The following is a 14,738-nucleotide window of genomic DNA, read 5'->3' on the forward strand; positions in this document are numbered from 1 at the left end:
AGCCACTTGTTTTAGTATCATATTTTGAAAGAACTATGCTTTCCCCAATGAACAACAGGCACTTTTATTGAAAATCTATCTATCTATCTATCTATAGATCTATTTCAGGACTCTCCTTTTATTAAGTATTTTTCTTTGGAAATAATTTCAAATATAGAGGTAAAATTGCAAGAATAATTCAAATAATACCTATGTACCCTTTAACTCTTTTATTATAAATAAAATATTGTTCCATTGCATTTTATCTCACTTCATATATTGCCCCATATATGTGTGTGTATGGACTTCCCTATAGCTCAGATGGTAAAGAATCTGCCTGCAAGGCAGACCAGGGTTTGATCCCTGGGTCAGGAAGATCCCCTGGAGAAGAAAAGGACAATTTATTCTAGTATTCTTGCCTGGAGAATGCCATGGACAGAGGAGCCTGCCAGCCTACAGTCCATGGGGTCACAAAGAGTCAGACACGACTAAGTAACTAAACTCACACGGGTGTGTGTGTGTGTGTGTGCACACGTGTGTGGGTGTGTGTATACATACACACTGTCCATGGGGATTCTCCAGGCAAGAATACTGGAGTGGGTTGCCATGCCCTACTCCAGGGAATCTTCCTGACCCAGGGATCAAACCCAGGTTTTCCACATTGCAGGTGGATTCTTTACTGTCTGAGTCACCGGGGAAGCCTAAGAATACGGGAGAGGGTAGCTGCATATATATATTTGAATTACTTACAAATAAGTTGTTTGAAAACATACTTCATGGTCCTTTACCTAAAATATTTCCTTGTCTATTAGTAAGAGTAAGGATACTGTCCTACATAATCATTGAGAAGCAACCTTAAGGATAATAACTGCTTTCTGCAACTCCTTTCTCTGTGATAACATGGTGTTTTCTTTCCTTTTTGGTTTACCTGGTTAAAAACTTCACACCTACTCATTAATTCTTTACATAAATTTTGTTAAAATTTTAACTTTATTTTAAAGATTATCTCATTACTGAAATGCAAAAGCAGTACAACTTGCTATAAATGAAAAGCTATAATATGATGAAAAACTTTAAAAAGTTATTAAATTTAAGTTAGACACTGCTATCTGATGAAATATCTGAGCTTCCACTTTGCTCTAAAAGAAAATCAGAAAGTGCTAACAAGGTACTGATCTGAGAAGTAATGTGTTTGTCTATATCAAAGGTTATAAGTATAAACCTTTGGGGAATATTTATAGCAGAAATATCTGTAGACAGCTAAGTACTCTCAATATATTTTCAACAATGTAAAATATGTAAGCCTCATTCTGACAACCTTGCTTATTTGAAAGTATACTATGAAAACATTCTCCGAGGGCACAATGTCTGAAAATGTTCTTAATAGCACTGACTGTAATAGTGAAAATTTTGAAGCAGTCTAATCTTTTTTAACAGAAAAATAGATAAAAGAGTTATGCAAAATTTATAATATGTTACTCTATGCTCTGTTAAAAGGCAGAAGATAGATCTGGGTGCACTCACAGGGAAGTATACAAATAATATATTATTTAGTGATAAAAAAAATCTTAGCAAAAAAAGTAAGTAAAGAGTCCCTTGCTCCAGAAAAAAACAGCTTGTGTATGTATTTTGTTATGCATGCACATAAAAATAAAGCTGAATGGCTATCACCAAATCAAGCATAGTCACTTTGGTGGAGTTTAAGGGAAGTGGAATTTCACTTAAAATTTTGCACACATCTTTATTGCTTAGAATTTTTTCAGCTACATGTCCTACTTTTATAACTTAAAAAATTATATGACTACTAATCAGAACAAGTAAAATATCCATCCAATGAAGAGTTCATATAATGATTTATAGAAACTGTTGTTTATATGCTAGCTGTCTTTTATTTATTCTTACAAATTTCCCCTCCTATTTGCCTTTAATGAAACTGTTGGAATAACATTTCAGTTGACTTGCATATACACATCCATCAGTCTTATAAAAAAGAGGCTGTGACATCTTTACATTGAGTAAAAATACCGCAACCAGGGGTTCTGTCATCTGATTGTGTCTTTACTGAACCCATAGCAGAAGTCTCCTAACACCCTGTATGTATGTAGCAATGTTATGGTTCAAAGCAAGAACCTGCAACCAGAGTCTTCCTGCACAGCAAATGAAACTAAGAATTGAAATAATAGAACAACTGCCTTCACAGCTGAGATCGATATATACAAACTATATACAACCTTTCTGTTATCTTCTAAATTCCTGGACCCAGAGAAAAACAAATGAACAAAAAATAAATATATTAAACACTAAGTGCTAAACCCATTCTAAAAGATATACATATATCATTTAATTATCAAATAACCCCAAAGGAAAGTAGTACTGTTACTCCTATTTTACAGATGAGTCTCCTAGAGGTTAAATAACTTGAACATGTTTATATGTTTCTAAGACAAAGAACTTGGATTTGAACCTAATCTACCTAAATACTAAGGCCTAACCTCTGAACCATCAAGCTATTTCTGCATAGTGGTTAAGATCATTCTCACAACAGCATTTTTCTCACAAATAAATGACTAAATGATAGTTTAGATACAAAATTGGGCAGATGGGAAATACAGTGGGTAAAAATAGTAAAAAGAATGGAATGTGATGCCATTGTGAATAAAAAGGACGTAATCAAGTTTTAATTAGTTTAATTTTGTGTAAGAAACTTACCTAATCAAATTAAAAGGCTGCTCCTTGTAAAAATAAGAAAACCGAGCCCAGTTCTGGTAGAGTACGTTCCTTTGATTGACAGGATTAGGAGGTTCTGACGCCTTCCAATACTGACCCTACAATAGGCAAGAAGAAATTACTGAACAGCAAAACAAAAGACAAAGGATAATGAAGGAGCACTGCTTTTATAAGAAGGCAAGTGAATGAGGCAAATGTTCTTTCTCATTTTTCAATTTGGATTTTCATAGTCCATCGATGTAAATTACTGTATCATTTAGTATATTATGGGCTCCTCTGATAGTTCAGTTGGGAAAGAATCTGCCTACAATGTGGGAGACCTGGGTTTGATCCCTGGGTTGGGAAGATCCCCTGGAGAAGGGAATGGCTACCCACTCCAGTATTCTGGCCTGGAGAATTCCATGGAGTGTATAGTCCATGCGATCACAAAGAATTGGACATGACTGAGGGACTTTCACTTTCACTTTAGTGTATTATAGAGTGTTGTTTATTTGCTACACTCTGTAACAAATGAAAATAACAGTACTTTATTAAATTCTCACATCCAGTTATCTAAAACCACAAGTGGAAGCCTGAGACTGGTTTAACTCAAGCTGCTCCTTTGATGTGGAATGCTCCTTTCATTCCTACTTAAGTTCCAAAAGTCACAGCTCAGGGATTCCTACAACTATAACTGGCTGGGACTTTGAAAATAGGCTGACTTTTTAATTTTATTGATGAAAAAAACAACCTCAAGCAAAGTTAAGTGAATGATCCAAAGTCACTGGTTGTCACTGACACCCATTTCCCCAAAAAACTTAATTAAATATATAAAACAGACTTTTAGCACTTCAGTTCAGTTCAGTTCAGTCGCTCAATCATACCAGACTCTTTGGGAATCCATTGGCTGCAGTACGCCAGGCTTCCCTGTCCATCACCATCTCCCAGAGCTTGCTCAAACTCATGTCCATTGAGTTGCTGATGCCATCCAACCATCTCATCCTCTGCCATCCCCTTCTCCTCCTGCCTTCAATCTTTCCCAGCATCAGGGTCTTTTCCAATGAGTTAGTTCTTCGCATAAGAACATAGTGAAGCATATTGGAGAACATAAGCATACTGGAGCTTCAGCTTCGCCATCAGTCCTTCCAATGAGTATTCAGGACTGATTTAGTTTAGGATTGACTGGTTTGATCTCTGTGCAGTCCAAGGGACTCTCTAGAGTCTTTTCCAGCACCAAAGTCCAAAAGCATCAATTCTTCAGCTCTCAGCATTCTTTATGGTTCAACTCCCACATCCATACAAGACTACTAGAAAAACCATAGCTTTGACTAAACAGACCCTTGTTGGCAAAGTATGTCTGTACTTTTTAATATGCTGTCTAGAGTGGTCATAGCTTTTCTTTCAAGGAGCAAGTATCTTTAAATTTCATGGCTGCAGTCACCATCTGCAGTGATTTTGGAGCCCAAGAAAATAGTCTGTCACTGTTTCCACTGTTTCCCCATCTATTTGCCATGAAGTGATGGGACTGGACACCATTATCTTAGTTTTTTGAATGTTTAGTGTTAGCCAGCTTTTTCACTCTCCTCTTTCTCTTTCATCATGAGGCTGCTTAGTGTCTCTCCTCTTTCTGCCATAACAGTGGTGTCATCTGCATATCTGAGATTATTGATTTCTCCCAGCAATCTTGATTCCAGCTGGTGTTTCATCCAGCCTGGCATTGCACATGATGTACTCTGCATATAAGTTAAATAATCATTGTGACAATATACAGACTTGATGTATACCTTTCCCAATTTGGAACCAGGCCATTGGTGCATGTCTGGTTCTGTTGCTTCTTGACCTGCATACAGATTTCTCAGGAAGCAGGCAAGGTGATCTGGTATTCCCATCTCTTTAAGAATTTTCCACAGTTTGTTGTGATCCACACAGTCAAAGGCACTTCACAGCCTCAAAATTATTTCACACATAAGTTCCTCCCCCTTTTTTAGGTACCAAGTAGCCTTATTATTGTTGTTTAGTTGCTAAGTTGTGCAGCTCCATGGACTGGAGCCTGCCTGGCTCTTCTCCCCTTGGGATTTCTCAGGCAAGGATACTGGAGTGGGTTGCCATTTCCTTCTCCAGGGGAACTTCCTGACCAAGGGATTGAACCCATGTCTCCTGCATTGGCAAGTGGGTTATTTACCACTGAACCACTAGGGAAGCTCCAAGTAGCCTTATTTATATAAAGTTAATTAGGTTTTAGCAGAGATCTGTCTAGGGCTTCTCAGATGGTGCAGTGATAAAGAATTTGCCGTCCAGTACAGAAGATACAGGAGACACAAGCTTGATTCCTGGGTTGGGAAGATTTCCTGGAGTAGGAAAAGGCAACCAACTCTAGTATTCTTGCCTGAAAAATTCCAAGGACAGAGGAGCCTGGCGGGCTACAGTCCATGGGGTTGCAGAGAGTAGGACCTGACTGAGCGACTGAGTACACATGCAGAACACTATCTATATATATTTGCTCAATATTGTTTCTTTAACTGTTTGCCTAGAAAATCAAACTGCTGAAGACAACATGGAGCAAACACCTAATTTAAAATTAAACGCATATGAAAATCTCTGTATGAGAAGGTATAAAATTTTATACCATCCAGATTCCAACTTTCATCTCCTGTAGCTAGTCCTACTGAATCTTGAGAAATGACAAAGAAAAAAGAAAAAAGTAGCCTATTTGGATATCTTAAAAAAAAAAAAAAGTTTCTTTATAGCACCTAAGGGAAAAATCTAGTACCTAAACCCATATTGAGGACAGAATAAAGAAAAAGAGGTAAAAATTAACAGTAAATGATAGCTCTCTCTAACAACAACCTAGTAAGACTGATTTTCTAGTAGCATGGAGGACTCTACAAGAAGGCTAGATGTATGGATTAAATTGTTGGTTACTGAAGACAGTTTGATAGAAAATAATCAATGCCTTGGAAACAAACAACCCTCAAAATCTTTGAGGAAAAAATAAAGCGACTTCCTGGCAGCACAGTGGATAAGGATCTGTGTGCCAAAGAAGGGGACAGCCCTTTGATCCGTGGTCCCGGAAGATTCCACATGTCATGGAGCAACTAGGCCCACATGGCACAACTCCTGAGCCCATGAGCTACAACTACTGAGCCTGTGTGCAGTAACTCCTGAAGCTTGTATGCCCAGGAGCCCACACTCTGTAGCTATTAACCCCACTTGTTGCAACTACTGCAGCCTGGGCACCTCGAGCCTATGCTCTGAAACGAGAGAAGCTACCGCAGTGAGAAGCCTGCACACCGCAACAAAGGGTAGCAAAGGGTAGCCCCCACTTGCCACAACCAGAGAAAGCCTGTTTGCAGCAAAAACAACCCAGCGCGACCACAAATAAATATAGATAATATTTTTTTAAAAGGTGAAAGTCAATGAAACTCTGATTTTTCTGCTTGCTAGGAACTGAAAATATTTTTTAAAATCTTCAAAAAAAAAAAATGAATGAACCCATTGGTGAAGAAAGATGTACAAAGACTGCATTGCAAAGTGTTTATTAACCTACTTGATCAATTTATTAATCTACTTGATCAAATGTCTTGGCATTGTTTAAAATACATAATCCCCAGAAGTTCTTGGGCCCAGGCAAAAAAAATGTGTGTGTGTGTGTGTGGGGGGGTATGGGGGGGAGTTTCTCTAACACAAGTTAAATTCACCTCAGTTGATACTTGTATTGAGAATTGCCACTCATTGTGGAAAATCCCTCTATACCCTTGTAGCTAGCATAGGAAAGAAAATCAACTGACCAGTGTTGAACAGATTAGAGTCAACAGCTAATACCTGAATAAATATTGACAGAGGATAGCTGAAAAAGAGAGAGGTTGCCTTTGGGCTTTTGGAAACCATGAGAGCAACATAATTTTCAAAAACATGGGCAATGATGTACATGTCACTTGTTTAAACAGAAATACCTAATTCTTCTATATTCTAAAGGTATGTGTTTCTCAAAAAGAGATCATCATCAAAAAAGCCTTTATAAGCAAGGAAGAGTTAAACAAGAACAAAGGAAAGTAAAACTCCAAGAAATGACCCTAAGTAGTTCACATGAATTTAGCCAAATAATGCCTGCTGATAACAGGTGATGAAATTTAAACACTAAATATCCAAAAGGAAAGATTTCTCTCACATACCCCCAGAAACTAGGCTGTCTTGGTTGACAAGTCAAGCTGTAGGTTTGGTTGAATGGGTGCATGATATAAATGTCACTTCTTTGTTGAACTCAACATGATCTGCCAGGCCCAAGGAATCCTTCGGCATAATCTCAGTTATTTGAATCTTTCTTATGGACTGAAGTCTTTAGCTTGTTTTGTATTTGTATGTATGCTTTACTTCCCAGAAATTCCTAGCCTGTGAGCCTGAATGCATGGTGTGTTCCAATAACATCTAACAGAATGCTCTGCAAAGATGCATGCTCTGTTGCTCAGTCATGTCTGTCTCTGCAAATCCATGGACTGTAGCCCACCAGACTCCTCTGTCCATGGATTTTTTTTTACATTATAACTAAAACCAATTGAACATTTGATGAATGAATATAAGAATGCATACAATTTAAGTCCTTTACAACTTCAAAACTTTAGAAGTAAGAAAAGAAAAGATTTGGTAGGAGGGAGCTAAGATGGCAGAGGAACAGGATGGGGAGACCACTTTCTCCCCCACAAATTCATCAAAGGAACATTTGAATGCTGAGCAAACTCCACAAAACAACTTCTGACCACCGGCAGAGGACATCAGGCACCCAGAAAAGCAGCCCATTGTCTTCAAAAGGAGGTAGGACAAAACACAAAAGATAAAAAGAGAGACAAAAGAGTTAGGGACAGAGATCCATCCCGGGAAGGGGGTCTTAATTGAGGAAGTTTCCAAACACCAGGAAACCCTCTCACCAGTGGGTACGGGGGAAGTTTTCAAATCTCGGAGGGCAACCTAACCTGGAGGAAAAATAAATAAATAAAACCCACAGATTACATGCCTAAAGGCAACTCCCAGCAGAAAAGTATCCCAGATGCTCGCATCCGCCACCAGCAAGTGGGGGATGAACGGAGAGGAGCAGGCGGCATTGCTTAGCGCAAGGACTGGGCCTGAATGCCCTGAAGGCAATCTAAGGGAGGTAACATGAGATAGCAACCTAACCTGTGGGATAGCAAGAGAGAGAGAGTTAACCTGTGAAAAGCCCTAACCTATGGCATAGCCGACCGTTGGACGGTACCATACCAGAGAAGAGCTTGCTGGCTGTGGACCGGCCCATCCCCCACCAGAGGCAGGGGGAGGCAGGCACCAGCCAGAGCCGGAAAGGGGCAAACTCAGCCCCAGAGAGGGCATCCCCTACCAAACTGCAAACAGGCTTCCAGTTTCAAACCAAAGACTTCCAAGATTCTGGATGGTTAACATCTGCCGGGAGGGTCGCAGCCAGAGATCAGCTCCCCAGAAGAGACACAAGGTGCACTGGACCAGGCACACCCAGAAACTGAGGCTGGGACGGCAGAGGGGAGAAGGCGCCCTTTACCTGGGGAGAGTGCGCCCGTCAATCTCCTGGCTGCCTGAGCTGCTCGGACCCTGAACGGCACAAAAAGAATCAAAAGAAATGAGGACAATCTCAGGGACCTGTGGGACGATGTGAAACAGTCCAACATTCGAATCCTAGGAGTCCCAGAAGAAGAAGACAAAAAGAAAGGCCATGAGAAAATACTCGAGGAGATAATAGTTGAAAACTTCCTAAAATGGGGAAGGAAATAGTCACACAAGTCCAAGAAACCCAGAGAGTCCCAAACAGGATAAACCCAAGGCAAAATACCCCAAGACACATATCAATCAAATTAACAAAGATCAAACACAAAGAACAAATATTAAAAGCAGCAAGGGAGAAACAACAAATAACACACAAGGGGATCCCCATAAGGATAACAGCTGATCTTTCAATAGAAACTCTTCAGGCCAGAAGGGAATGGCAGGACATACTTAAAGTAATGAAAGAGAATAACCTACAACCCAGATTACTGTACCCAGCAAGGATCTCATTCAGATATGAAGGAGAATTCAAAAGCTTTACAGACAAGCAAAAGCTGAGAGAATTCAGCACTACCAAACAAGCTCTTCAACAAACACTAAAGGATCTTCTCTAGACAGGAAACAGAAAGGTTGTATGAACACAAACCCAAAACAACAAAGTAAATGGCAACAGGACCATTCTTATCAATAATTACCTTAAATGTAAATGGGTTGAATGCCCCAACCAAAAACCAAAGACTGGCTGAATGGATACAAAAACAAGATGCCTACATATGCTGTCTACAAGAGACCCACCTCAAAACAAGGGACACATACAGACTGAAAGTGAGGGGCTGGAAAAAAACTATTTCATGCAAACAGAGACCAAAAGAAAGCAGGAGTCACAATACTCATATCAGATAAAATAGACTTTAAAATAAAGGCTGTGAAAAGAGACAAAGAAGGACACTGCATAATGATCAAAGGATCAATCTAAGAAGAAGATATGACAATCATAAATATACATGCACCCAACAAAGGAGCACCACAATATGTAAGGAAAATGCTAACAAGTATGAAAGGGGAAATTAACAACAACACAATAATAGTGGGAGACTTTAACACCCCACTCACAACTATGGATAGATCAACTAAACAGAAAATTAACAAGGAAACACAAAATGTAAATGACAAGTATACCTTCAAGGGTGAAACAGATCACCAGCCCAGGTTAGATGCATGAAATAAGTGCTCAGGGCTGGTGCACTGGGAAGACGCAGAGGGATGGGATGGGGAGGGAGGCGAGAGGGGGGATCGGGATGGGAAACACATGTAAATCCACAACTGATTCATGTCAATGTATGGCAAAAACCACTACAGTATTGTAAAGTAATTAGCTTCCAACTAATAAAAATAAATGAAAAAATAAATAAATCAAAGACACAATGGACCAGCTAGACCTAATTGATATCTATAGGACATTTCACCCCAAAACAATCAATTTCACCTTTTTCTCAAGTGCACACAGAACCTTCTCCAGAATAGATCACATCCTGGGCCATAAATCTAGCCTTGATAAATTAAAAAAAAATTGAAATCATTCCAGTCATCTTTTCTGACCACAATGCAGTAAGATTAGATCTCAATTACAGGGGGAAAAAAAACTATTAAAAATTCCAACATATGGAGGCTAAATAACATGTTTCTGAATAACCCTCAAATCATAGAAGAAATCAAAAAAGAAATAAAAATATGCATAGAAATGAATGAAAATGAAAACATAACAACCCCAAACCTATGGGACACTGTAAAAGCAGTGCTAAAGGGAAGGTTCATAGCAATACAGGCTTACCTCAAGAAGCAAGAAAAAAGTCAAATAAATAACCTAACTCTACACCTAAAGCCACTAGAGAAGGAAGAAATGAAGAACCCCAGGGTTAGCAGAAGGAAAGAAATCTTTAAAATTAGGGCAGAAATAAATGCAAAAGAAACTAAAGAGACCATAGCAAAAATCAACAAAGCTAAAAGCTGGTTTTTTTGAAAAGATAAACAAAAATTGACAAACCGTTAGCCAGATTCATCAAGAAACAAAGGGAGAAGAATCAAATCAACAAAATTAGAAATGAAAATGGAGAGATCTCAACACAACACAGAAATTCAAAGGATCATAAGAGACTACTACCAGCAGCTATATGCCAATAAAATGGACAACTTGAAAGAAATGGACATATTCTTAGAAAAGTATAGCTTTCCAAAACTGAAACAGGAAGAAATAGAAGATCTTAACAAGCCCATCACAAGCAAGAAATTGAAACTGCAATCAGAAATCTTCCAGCAAACAAAAGCCCAGGACCAGATGGCTTCACAGCTGAATTCTATCAAAAATTTAGAGAAGAGCTAACACGTATGTTACTCAAACTCTTCCAGAAAATTGCAGAAGGTAAACTTCCAAACTCACTCTATGAGGCCACCATCACCCTAATACCAAAACCAAACAAAGATGTCACAAAAAAAGAAAACTACAAGCCAATATCACTGATGAACATAGATGCAAAAATCCTTAACAAAATTCAGGCAAACAGAATCCAACAACATATTTAAAAAATCATACATCATGACCAAGTAGGCTTTATTCCAGGAATGCAAGGATTCTTTAATATCCACAAATCAATCAATGTAATACACCACATCAACAAATTGAAAGATAAAAACCATTTGATTATCTCAATAGATGCAGAAAAAGCCTTTGACAAAATTCAACATCCATTTATCATAAAAACCCTCCAGAAAACAGGAATAGAAGGAACATACCTCAACATAATAAAAGCTATATATAACAAACCCACAGCAAACATTATCCTCAATGGTGAAAAATTGAAAGCATTTCCCCTAAAGTCAGGAACAAGGGAAGAGTGCCCACTCTCACCACTACTATTCAACATAGTTTTGGAAGTTTTGGCCACAGCAATCAGAGCAGAAACAGAAGTAAAAGGAATCCAGATAGGAAAAGAAGAAGTGAAACTCTCGCTGTTTGCAGATGACATGATCCTCTACATAGAAAACCATAAAGACTCTACCAAAAATTACTAGAGCTAATCAATGAATATAGTAAAGTTGCAGGATATAAAATTAACACACAGAAATCCCTTGCATTCCTATATACTAACAATGAGAAAGCAAAAAGAGAGATTAAGGAAACAATACCATTCACCATTGCAACAAAAAGAATAAAACACTTAGGAGTATATCTACCTAAAGAAACAAAAGACCTATACATAGAAAACTATAAAACATTGATGAAAGAAATCAAAGAGGACACAAATAGATGGAGAAATATACCATGTTCATGGATTGGAAGAATCAATATTGTCAAAATTACTATACTACCCAAAGCAATTGATAGATTCAAAGCAATCCCCATCCAGCTACCAATGGTATTTTTCACAGAACTAAAACAAATAATTTCACAATTTGTATGGAAATATAAAAAACATCAAATAGCTAAAGTAATCTTGAGAAAGAAGAATGGAACTGGAGGAATCAACCTGCCTGACTTCAGGCTCTACTACAAAGCCACAGTCATCAAGACAGTATGGTACTGGCACAAAGACAGAAATATAAATCAATGGAACAAAATAGAAAACCCAGAGATAAATCCATGTACCTATGGATACCTTATCTTCTACAAAGGAGGCAAGGATATACAATGGAAAAAAGACAACCTCTTTAACAAGTGGTGCTGGGAAAACTGGCCAACCACTTGTAAAAGAATGAAACTAGACCACTTTCTAACACCATACACAAAAATAAACTCAAAATGGATCAAAGACCAGAAACTGTAAAACTCCTAGAGGAGAACATAGGCAAAACACTCTCCGACATAAATCACAGCAGGATCCTCTATCACCCACCTCCCAGAATATTGGGGAAAAAAGCAAAAATAAACAAATGGGACCTAATGAAACTTAAAAGCTTTTGCACAACAAAGGAAACTATAAGCAAGGTGAAAAGACAGCCTTCAGAATGGGAGAAAATAATAGCAAATGAAGCAAGAGACAAAGAATTAATCTCAAAAATATACAAGCAACTCCTGCAGCTCAATTCCAGAAAAATAAATGACCCAATCAAAAAATGGGCCAAATATCTAAACAGAAATTTCTCCAAAGAAGTCACACAGATGGCTAACAAACACATGAAAAGATGTTCAACATCACTCATTATTCAGTTCAGTTCAGTTCAGATCAGTCGCTCAGTCGTGTCCAACTCTTTGCGACCCCATGAATTGCAGCACGCCAGGCCTCCCTGTCCATCACCAGCTCCCAAAGTTTACTCAAACTCATGCCCATCGAGTCAGTGATGCCATTCAGCCATCTCATCCTCTATTGTTCCCTCTCCTCCTGCCCCAATCCCTCCCAGCATCAGGGTCTTCTCCAATGAGTCAACTCTTCACATGAGGTGGCCAAAGTATTGGAGTTTCAGCTTCAGCATCAGTCCTTCCAATGAACACACAGAACTGATCTCCTTCAGGATGGACTGGTTGGATCTCCTTGCAGTCCAAAGGACTCTCAAGAGTCTTCTCCAACACCACAGTTCAAAAGCATCAATTCTTCGGTGCTCAGCTTTCTTTATAGTCCAACTCTCACATGCATACATGACCACTGGAAGAACCATAGCCTTGACCAGATGGACCTTTGTTATTAGAGAAATGCAAATCAAAACCACAACGAGGTACCATTACACACCAGTCAGGATGGCTGCTATCCAAAAGTCTACAAGCAATAAATGCTGGAGAGGGTGTGGAGAAAAGGAAACCCTCTTACACTGTTGGTGGGAATGCAAACTAGTACAGCCATTATGGAGAACTGTGTGGAGATTCCTTAAAAAACTGGAAATAGAACTGCCATATGACCCAGCAATCCCACTTCTGGGCATACAAACTGAGGAAACCAGAACTAAAAGAGACACATGTACCCCAATATTCATCACAGCACTGGTTATAACAGCCAGGACATTGAAGCAACCTAGATGCCCATCAGCAGATGAATGGATAAGGAAGCTGTGGTACATATATACGATGGAATATTACTCAGCCATTAAAAAGAATACATTTGAATCAGTTCTAATGAGGTGGATGAAACTGGAGCCCATTATACAGAGTGAAGTAAGCCAGAAAGAAAAACACCAATACAGTATACTAATGCATATATATGGAATTTAGAAAGATGGTAACAATAACCCTATATGCAAGACAGAAAAAGAGACACAGATGTATAGAACAGACTTTTGGACTCTGTGGAAGAAGGCGGCGGGGGGAGGGGGGGGGGAATGATCTGAGAGAATAGCATTGAAACATGTATATTATCAATTTTGAAACAGATCGCCAGTCCAGGTTTGATGCATGAGACCAGCTCAGGGCTGGTGCACTAGGATGACCCAGAAGGATGGGATGGAGAGGGAGGTGGGAGGGGGGTTCAGGATGGGGAACACATATAAATCCATGGCTGATTCATATCAATGTATGGCAAAAAACACTACAATATTGTAAAGTAAATAGCCTCCAACTAATATAGATAAATGAAAAAAAAATAAAAACAAAAACAAAAGATTTGATGAATCTGAACACATGTTCTTTGATTAATAATATAACTTCCATTTTCAATATGTGTTCTAAAGAAAACTCATGTGCAAATGCAAAGATGTTTTAATAAATTTCCATTGAAATCTCAATGTGGAGAGTATTAACTATGTGTTTCAGCATAGTTCTCATCTTGGACCTAGGGAATCCAAGGGATATTCCCCAACAAAATGAGATTAAGCAACCTGTCATGAAAGAGGAAGCAAATGGAAGATTCTTTCTCCCAACAAGCCTCTGAATGTGGAAAAGCAAAAACAGGCTTAGTATTTCTAAACCAAGCATATACTTACATCATGGAGTGGAAAGGCAGATGAGTAAGTGTGAGAATTTAGCAGTCTTTCAATGCCAAACCTTTTCTTCCCATCCTCCACACCAAAAGGACACCGTGAGAGAATATAATAAACCTATGAGGTAAGCACATATACACCTTTCAGAAATCTAAGCTTTCTATGTTTTTCAAAATCACAATTTAACAATGTTTATTTTTTCTCAAGAGAAGGGCATGGCAACCCACTCCAGTATTCTTTCCTAGAGAATCCCCATGGACAAAGGAGCCTGGCAGGCTACATACAGTCCATTGGGTCACAAAGAGTCAGACATGACTGTGCGACTAAACACACACACACACACACACACACACACACACACACACACACACACACACACACACTTTTTCTCAATGCAGATACAGGCTCTGGTAATGGAAGGAATCTTCCCCTTGCTGTTTGGGGGAAGATGCAGAAGGTAGGGTTGTGTAGAACTACAGGTACTTCACCTCCTGGGTTTGAGAGCTCCTTATTCCCTCAGGGAGAGGAAGAATGGCTTATAACTTATTTTTTCTTCTCATGTCCCAAACTCCTCTGGGAGTTCTTTGTACCAGAATCGATGCTATAAT

The 14,738-nt window shown here is 38.8% G+C and overlaps 1 protein-coding gene across 2 annotated transcripts in view; it reads right to left on the minus strand.

The window, feature by feature from the left end:
• Positions 1 to 14,738, minus strand: part of ANO5 (anoctamin 5) — a 96,269-nt gene that overhangs the window by 43,030 nt on the left and 38,501 nt on the right. For both annotated transcript variants that reach the window (XM_065937230.1, XM_065937229.1), the window contains 2 exons: positions 14,134 to 14,247; positions 2,689 to 2,804 (listed from right to left, as the gene is read on the minus strand). In XM_065937230.1, coding sequence (XP_065793302.1) covers positions 2,689 to 2,804; positions 14,134 to 14,247 — 230 coding nt within the window. The remainder of the gene's footprint in view (positions 1 to 2,688; positions 2,805 to 14,133; positions 14,248 to 14,738) is intronic.

Source organism: Muntiacus reevesi, chromosome 5 (assembly GCF_963930625.1).
Source record: "Muntiacus reevesi chromosome 5, mMunRee1.1, whole genome shotgun sequence".
Lineage (NCBI taxonomy): Eukaryota > Metazoa > Chordata > Mammalia > Artiodactyla > Cervidae > Muntiacus > Muntiacus reevesi.